Source organism: Onychostoma macrolepis, chromosome 22 (genome assembly GCF_012432095.1).
Source record: "Onychostoma macrolepis isolate SWU-2019 chromosome 22, ASM1243209v1, whole genome shotgun sequence".
In the NCBI taxonomy this organism is placed as follows: Eukaryota; Metazoa; Chordata; class Actinopteri; order Cypriniformes; family Cyprinidae; genus Onychostoma; species Onychostoma macrolepis.
In genome coordinates this window covers 7,572,620-7,581,818 of record NC_081176.1, presented here as the reverse complement: position 1 = coordinate 7,581,818, position 9,199 = coordinate 7,572,620, and the positions used below count along the sequence as shown (strand labels likewise).

The 9,199-nt window shown below is 36.7% G+C and overlaps 1 protein-coding gene across 1 annotated transcript; it reads right to left on the bottom strand.

The window, feature by feature from the left end:
- Window positions 1-5,582: 5,582 nt before the first annotated feature.
- On the bottom strand, window positions 5,583-7,615 carry LOC131531176 (uncharacterized). Its single transcript, XM_058761752.1, has 5 exons — window positions 7,412-7,615; window positions 6,730-7,047; window positions 6,205-6,516; window positions 5,960-6,103; window positions 5,583-5,863 (listed from the first exon to the last, which is right to left on the bottom strand). The coding sequence occupies exons 1-5, from the start codon at window positions 7,449-7,451 to the stop codon at window positions 5,847-5,849; spliced, it is 831 nt and encodes a 276-aa protein (XP_058617735.1). The 5' UTR covers window positions 7,452-7,615; the 3' UTR covers window positions 5,583-5,846.
- Between the last annotated feature and the right edge of the window lie 1,584 nt (window positions 7,616-9,199).

Genomic DNA, 9,199 nt, shown 5'->3' with positions numbered 1-9,199 from the left:
GCAGAGAGGACCAATCAGATCACAGCTTCAATAGAACCACAACAGTGTTCAGAGTCTGAGGAATAAAAACATCAAACTGAGATCAGCTCAGTCAATAAACGTTAATATCAAGAATATTTGAAGGACAGAGCAAATGATCTCTACTCACCGTAGACAGAAACTCTGAAAGCTTTTGATGAATGTTTTGCTCCAATTAAAAGTTGTACATAACGTCCAGTATGTTCAGTTGTGGTGTTTGTGATGGTCAGAGATCCAGTTTGATTGTCCAGCTTCAGTCTGTCTCTGAATCCCCCACCAAGAACATCATCATATACAGTCATGCTGTCGGTCTGTTTATTGATTCCAGCTAATAAAGCATTTTCATTCATATACATTTACAGAATCACAACACCATCCATTATTTCAGTAAGATCAGAGTTTAAAGTCACTGAATCTCCCTTCATCACTGACACTGACGGGGTTCTCTACTTTATAAAATCCTTAGTGTTTCATTCTAATGTTTGTGATGGTCAGAGATCCAGTTTGATGGTCCCACTTTATATTAGGTGGCCTTAACTACTATGTACTTACATTTAAATTAATAATTTGGTACAATGCACTTATTGTGTGCATACATGTTTTTACATTGTACTTATATTTTTAAAAATACCTATATGTAATTACATCTGTAATTAGTTTCTGTAATTACATTTATAATTACGCTGTTGACCCATCCCTTAAACCTACCCATACCACCAGACCTGTCCCTAACCTTACCCGTATCCCACCTCAATAGCAGCAGGAGTGTTTTGCAATGCAATATGAACACAATAAGTACATTGTACTTATTTTTTTGACGTAAGTACATAGTAGTTAAGGCCACCTAATATAAAGTGGGACCAGTTTGATTGTCCAGCTTCAGTCTGTCTCTGAATCTCCCATCAAGAACATCACCATTTACAGTCATGTTTTCAGCCCATTTATTGATTTCAGCTATTAAATATTTCTCAAATCTCCAACTAATCAGATTATCATCATTTCAGTAAAATCAGAGTTTAGAGTGACTGAATCTTCCTCCATCACAAATAATGTCTTCTTCATCATCACTAAACACACCTGAATAACAGAGGTTTATGGAGATTAAAGCTTGATTTTGGTTTGATGAAGCCTTCATTAAAATACTTTTTATTATTTGAATGTAAAGTGAGTAATATTCTTCAGCAGCACAAACACTAAATATCCTGAATGAAAAGATAAACAGTTTTATATGGAACAAAAACTAAATTAAAAATACACTTTAAAGTTACTTTAATGTCACATTGAAAAAATAATTCTGTTGGGTATTTGAGTTTCATATTTACTTTATTTAATCAATCCATCCCTAATAACTGAGACCTGAATTGAAACTTGATTACACAGTAAAATCAAAGTTCAGTTATTTCTATAAGAAACTGAAACCATAAAAACAGAATTCAAACTCACCAACCAGATGCCACAAACAGAGCCAAAATCTGTGAAACAGGCTCTGCCTGGGCCCTCCGGATCCTCCCTGTCGCCCTTGCTCTTCGGCTCTCCGTCTCCGCCTCGGGCTCCTCCACCACCTGCTCCGCCGGCGTTGGTCGGCCCCCTGGAGTCGGCAGCCATTCCTCCTCCATGGCTCCTCCCTCCGTCGGCTCCACCGTGGGCCGCTGTTATGGTTGCGGCGTGGGTCCAACTTGGCTCCTCCTGTTCCGGCACCCTCCTGTCTCCTCCCTCCTTCATCGCCTTCCTGGACTCTGTCTGCCGGCTCCGCCCTCCCCGGTGGAAGTATTACGGCGCGGGACACACCTTCCGGGAGGGGGGAGTAATGTCACACCCATGGACTGTTTTGTTGTGTTTTTGCTCCCCATGTGTTCCCTGTGACCCAGTTTCTCCCTCACGTTGATTGTTGATTTGATTCCAGGTGTGCCTCGTCTTCCTCCCTGATTGGCCTGTGTATTTAAGGTCTTGTCCTTTCAGTTAGTTTTGTCGGTTCTTGAATGTCTTCCTTGCCTGTGCTCTGTGTTACCCTGTTGGATATTAAAGACTCTCGTTTTGTGAATTCCTCGTCTCCATGCTTCCTAGTATCGTGACACTCATGAGATCCTGAGAGTGTTTGGCTCTGCTCTCTCCTGTAACTGTCTTCAGCTCGTTTGTTGAATTGTTTCTCCTCTCAGACTGATTTCAAAGTTTCTTTGATGGCTTTATGGAGCAGCAACAGAATTGTGTGGATAAAAATCTTCTCTGATATGAAAATATGATTAATATTCGACTATTCAATATATCAAATAATATTCAATATTGCTATAAATGTTTAATTTGTTCAATATGAACACTGCATTAGCGAGATGGTCGTGCAAAAAAAAAACACAGCTGTTATAAGATGTCATTTTGAGCAAATGCTTTGATATGAGGCAGCAAATAAAGCAGTAATTTGCAGTCGGTACCCAGTTCCCAAATGCTCTCAACCACTGTGTTCAGTCAGCTTGATCTAACATTGGTTTCCATCAACTGGATCTCACAGCACAGTCCAGAGGAATCACAACATCTGATCTACATAATGGCACATATCAATATGAGAGAATTGTGTCTTGGAGGATAATATAACTGTTTGTAAATGGAAGTATGACACACACTCAGACATATGGTGTGATGGCTCTTTTGCTCCCTTCTGTATTCACAGGCCTAACAACAGAAAACGTAGCACTGTGAATTATGACAACTCTCAGAGGGATTGGCATGGTAATGTACATGACGATGTTAATGTGTTTGGTCTTGGCGGAATAGATCTGCAGCAAAGCAAGTACCGAGACTTGCTACTGCCAATACATCCACAATATGCTGCTGTGAGCATGTAGGAAATACTGCTGCTGCACATAACATACATGAATAACTCCCATAGCATACATGATCACCCCGTAGCGGATCTATACAGGTGGAGCTGGGGAAGGTGGAGGGTTTCTGAAGTGCGCTGCATCTGCTACCACAAGCTCTAGACAAGTATTTGAATGAGCAGCAAGCTCATTGGCTGCTGATACAGGAGAGAACCAATCAGCTGTGCCATGTGATAATGATGTCATTAGGTCAGATTGAGTTAGAGCTATTGGACTGTGCCATCTAAAGTTTCATGCAATAACTTTGGATTTAAACTAACAGCATTAACAAAAATACACAGCATTTCCTCCCATCTTTGATTACAACGTAAACTGTACCACCCTTAGTAAAGAAGTTATAATATCAGTTTCCCTTATTATTATTTCTATTAAGACTCAAAACTCAGAATAGCCAGTCTTTCTTGTTGTATATGAACACAACTTTTTTTGGGAACTGAAAGTTCATGCCGTCAAGAAAGATGCTGTTTCACCTCCAGGTCATCGCTCTCACGTACCTTTGCCTCTCATGACACTTTCCATGATCATGGACAGCACTGGGTGTTTGCGTGTGCCCTTACGTTCCTGAACAGCTATTACAGGAGCCCTGTCTACTTGACTGAAGTAAAAAAAAAAAAAAAAAAATCAGTCAAAATCAGGTGTGGTTTTCTTTCTGTCAGCAAGAAGCAGTCTGAACAGTCTATCTGTGTTACTATTAAGGTTGTCAAAAGTACCAACTTTAGTACAAGTCAGTACTGAAATTTAAAAAATGTGACAATACCAGCATTTCCCACTAGCATTTTGAGTGCACTGAAGAGCATGAAAGATGTGTATTTACAAGTTTTCAAAGCGATGATCACTGAAGCCAATATCTGTTGAGCGTGTGAACACAACAGCCAATCAGAGATGGACATTCCCCATCAGAGACAAAGAGGTATCAACAAAGAGAGTATCGTCAGTCAGTGAGCAAAATCAACACAAAGCCACATCAACACTCGCAGGTATTGAGGGAGTGGAGAAAATCTCTGATGATATTATTATATTTTCTCCAAACCAAAAGACACATGATCAGAGACTGCATGCAGTCTTGCAGAGGATTGACACTCAACATAATACAATATGAACAAGCTTATACCAACAGGAGAGTTAGCTGTTGTTGATTACAGTGGCTATTTTCAGTATGAAAAATTCAAGAGATTCACTGCTTGAGGACCAAGATCTGGTAGGACAAGAAAAGACCAACAAACTCCATCAGCCAAAATCCAGACACTATTGTGTCCAAAAAAGAAAATTTGGTAACACTTTAGAATAGGCAACGCTTATTCACTAATTACTACTTTTCCTTCAATAAATTACTAATTTGCTGCTTATTAATAGTTAGTAAGGTAGTTGTTAAGTTTAGCTATTGGGTAGGATTAGGGATGTAGAATAAGGTCATATAGAATAAGGCATTAATATGTGCTTAATTAGTACTAATAAATGGCTAATATTAGCAATATGCATGCTAATAAGCAACTAGTTAAGAGACCCTAAAATAAAGTGTTACTGGAAATTCTGTGTTCACAATATAAATAATATATGTAATATATGTAACACAATATATGTAATACCTCGTTTGTGAAGAAGTTCTTCGGTGCAAATGCAGATGACACCCAGCAGAACAACAAAAGTAATCAGACAGATCTAGTGGATTCAGTGACAGAGGATCCTGAGCAAATCACTCCTGATAACATGCAGATTCAGGCTGAGCCACTAGATGATGTTGTTGATCCACAGATGAAACACAGACACAAATCAGACTACAGAGATTTAAACACTCTGGGCTTGCCCAAATACCACACTTGCGGTCTTTGCATTTGACCACTTGATTATTACATGATGCATTTCCTGTATTTGGCCCAAGAGTTCAAGTGAGCACGAAGTGTCGCACTTTACATCACCCGATGAGACATGCTCATAGCGTTATAAAAATGCAAGTGTTTACAGAGCTCAATTTTGATTTGAAATATTTCATTAATATTATAATAAACTTCTAAATGTCTGTTCAGTTGTCTCTATAAAAGATGACAATTTAGTAATTGTGCTGCTTCTAATTAAGTGATAAAAGCAGTTGCAAATGTTGTACAAAATAAACATACTCATATTTACGTTTTACTCCCATATTATATGTAATATCTAAGTAATTATTTATACTTAACTTGCACATACAAGGTTTCTGTGATATCTCGCAAGATCTTGGCAAAAAGGCTTCACGCTTTATTTCCAGAACATGATGCATGATGGGATACACTTAGCCTCGAATACTGCACATAATGTGACCCATTAAATAGTTAGTTCACCCCCAAAAAATTAAATTCTGTCATTAATTACTCACCCTCAAGTTGTTCCAAACCCATAAAACCTCTGTTCAAATTCGGGACACAAAATTATCTTCATTTTTGTTCCGAAGATGAATGAAGGTCTTACGGGTCAGAATTTTCAGTTTTGGTTGAACTAACCCTTTAAATATATCAATACATATAAAATAAAAAGTAATAATAGTATTATTACTCTTTACTTTTTATTAAATAATAAATAGTGCTATAATAGGCTACTATATTTAAAAATAAAAAAGTGAGTATTAAAAATACAATTATTGTATAGTACACTGAAAAATGCAATGTTAATATTTACATTTTTATTTATTTATTTACTTACGTAACATTCACGCAGCACTTTTTTTTTATTTTGGTCACGCATATTGATAAAAGCAAATACATATAGCATATGGACAGCAATAGTAAAGTGAGATCTGTGTGTCTCTTTTATTTATTTGTTTTATGTATCTGAAGGAAATATAAACAATAAAGCCTTTTAAACTGGATTTTTAAAAATCTGACACTGAAACAGAGAGCGCAAGCTCAAATAATCCTCAGTATTTACTATGACAAAGAAGAACAAAAACACACTTGAAGAACCTTTAAAGTTCACCATTCTCCTTTAGGTTTCAATACTTTCTGAAAAAGATGAACATATAAAGGCATAAATTAATAAATCTCACAAATATTTATATATTTACAAACAGTTTATGATAAATGACATCAATCATGTACCTGATGTGTGAATATGTGCTTGATCTTGTTCAGCTCTTCTGGATCTGATGTCATAAACCAGAAAAACGACAGTAGCCACGCCCACCAGAGCAGAGAGGACCAATCGGATCACAGCTTCAGTAGAACCACAACAGTTGACAGAGTCTGAGGAATAAAAACATCAAACTGAGATCAGCTCAGTCAATAAACGTTAATATCTAGAATATTTGAAGATTTGAAGAACAGGAAAAAATATCTCTACTCACCGTAGACAGAAACACTGAAAGCTTTTAATGACGGTTTTGCTCCAAATATCATTAGTAAATAACGTCCAGCATGTTCAGTTCTGATGTTTGTGATGGTCAGAGATCCAGTTTGATTGTCCAGCTTCAGTCTGTCTCTGAATCTCCCATCAAGAACATCATCAGAGATGCTGTCATTAATTACATTCATTTCAGCTATTAATGTGTTTTTACTCCCAAACCACCACCAAATATGATCACCATCCATTATTTCAGTAAGATCAGAGTTTAAAGTCACTGAATCTCCTTTCATCACTGACACTGACGTCACTTCATCTGCATCACCAGACACAAGGAGAACAAACAGAAACAGGGTTTGTCAGAGTTTTAAATAACTTTATGATTATGGAAATAAATAGTTTGAAATTTACATTTCAAATGTATGATAAAACAACAGAACAGACATTAAAACAGCAAAATAGTGTGTGGATTAATATTGTATCTGTGGTGATTAAGAAATAAAACAGTTGAAACAAATATTTAACTCACCATAGACAATGAGAATAAAAATTATGCTCATGTTGGGGTTCTCTACTTTATAAAATCCCGCGTATTTCATTCTGATGTTTGTGATGGTCAGAGATGCAGTTTGATTGTCCAGCTTCAGTCTGCCTCTGAATCTCCCATCAAGAACATCATCATATACAGTCATGCTGTCGGTCTGTTTATTGATTTCAGCGATTAAATATTTCTCAAATCTCCAACGAATCAGATCACCATCCATTATTTCAGTAATTCCAGAGTTCAGAGTGACTGAATCTCCCTCCATCACTAACACTGACTTCTCTTCATCATCACTAAACACACCTGAAGAACAGAGTTTTTTTGGAGATTAAAGCTTGATTTGATGAAGCCTTCATTGAAATACTTTTTATTATTTGAATGTAAAGTGAGTAATATTCTTCAGCAGCACAAACACTAAATATGCTGAATGAAAGAATAAATAGTGTTTTATATGGAACAATAACTAAGTAAAAAAAGACACTTTAATGTTACATTAATGTCACATTAAAAAACTAATTCTGTTGGGTATTTGAGTTTCATATTTACTTTATCTAATCTATCCATTCCTAATAACTGAGACCTGAATTGAAACTTGATTACACAGTAAAATCAAAGTCTAGTTATTTCTATAAGAAACTGAAACCATAAAAACAGATTTCAAACTCACCAACCAGATGCCACAAACAGAACCAAAATCTGTGAAACATCTTCAACGTTTGCAGAGCACAAATATGAAAAGACAAACTCTTCAAAACTGGTTCAGTAATAAAATGACAGATGAGCTGATGTGAGGCTGATCTGTAGTAAAGTCACGCAAAACTGTCAGAATAACTGCACTTCTTTAAGTGATGATGAGTGAGACCATCCACCTCTTTTCTTTCTGATAATTCACACTATGAACTCTGTTGCTTCAAGCTCCAGTAAGTGTCAGCTTCCTGTAGAGCAGTTGTGTCAGAGAAGTTAAAAGTGTCTTAAAGCAGCGTTTGATCTGCTCGTGAGATCCTGAGTGTTTGGCTCTGCTCTCTCCTGGAACTGTCTTCATTTCGGTCTCGGTTGTTTCTCCTCTCAGACTGATTTCAGAGTTTCTCTAATGGCTTTATGGAGCAGGAACAGATCAATGTTGAGACTCAAAATAGCAACCTTCAGTCTCAGTTCACACTGACTCCATTCATCACTGATGAAGCTTCAGATTTCAGTCTTTGTTGAAGAGGAATATAGAAATATATGTTGTGTCTGAGTCCACAAACTCTTAACTGTAGATATAGTTTAAAACACTATGACATATTTCTATGTGTAAATCATTGCACTATGTGCATGCATGTAAAACAGAGCTGTCAGTTTTATTCTATAAAGATTAAGGAAACGTTATGCAACACAAGTTAGGACAAAATTGCAGCAACATTCAATATAGAAACACCAAAGAAAGAAATGCTTGTCTCCACAACACTGCTTGTGTGGTCAAACAGTTTCACAAGAAAAACCACACTGGTCAACTAGATTCACCAGCTCAGTTTTGCTTGAGAACAGCATGACAAACAGTCTGGACCAACATTTTCCTGCAGGGAGGTTTCATTTTGACACAAACACAGCTTCTCACATTACATTCATACATGCAAAGCTGTGAATGTTAATGAGAACAGTGGCCTGGAAAGTTAATAACAAGATATGTGGCTTTTTGATTGGAGAAAATCTATTTGAAACACATGTGAGTTTACCTTGGTCTTTTCTTCTGAAGAAACTGAGAAGTGTAGAGACTTGGATCAATGTTTCCTGAAATTCAAGTTATGAAGCACTTACACAAAATCCTCATAATCTCACTGGGTATATAACAGTAACGAGTGCCAGAAAAAAATAAAATAAAATAAATAAATACACTCAAGAAATTAAAGATCATTTTAGTGCATGAACGTCCAATAAGACAAAAAAGGCCTCCGAAGCGCCTCCTGCTGGATGAACCGTCGAGAGAATAAACAATAGGCTTGTTCGAGATGCACTACACTAGTCTGCCACCGGCTGGTGAGAATAGCCTCTTGCAGTCGGGGCGGAATTGAAAAAAATGTGTTATTTGAACAATTACACCTTCTTGAGCCATCAATGTGGCAATACTTGTTTTTTAATTAATTAAAAAGACTTCCAAGCACCACAAAACTGCTCGTCCCCACAGCCATGTGCAGACGGAAAGTACTTTATTTTCACCATTTAAAATACGATAATGTCTTCATAACTACCAAATATATGATATAAATGGCATAATAAAATAAAATGCTGAATAAATATTATAAAATATATAATGAAAACAGTGGTCCCCTGGAGTCGTGTCACTGGTGTTACCGTTTAACAAATATCTGTTATTTTGAAATAAAAATCACACTGATGACATTGCTTTACTTCCTGCTTCCTATTTTCTAAACATCCATGAAAAAAGGCCTATGTTATGTCCACTGTTTCTTTTCAG

Bases quoted from the DNA above. Each gene is read 5' to 3' on its own strand.
- LOC131531176 (XM_058761752.1), bottom strand. From the start codon at position 7,451: ATGTTTCACAGATTTTGGTTCTGTTTGTGGCATCTGGTTG. The intron at 7,048-7,411 runs GTGAGTTTGAAA...TCTGTTCTTCAG, and splicing joins CTGTTTGTGGCATCTGGTTG to GTGTGTTTAGTGATGATGAA. The intron at 6,517-6,729 runs GTGAGTTAAATA...CTGGTGATGCAG, and splicing joins TTTTATTCTCATTGTCTATG to ATGAAGTGACGTCAGTGTCA.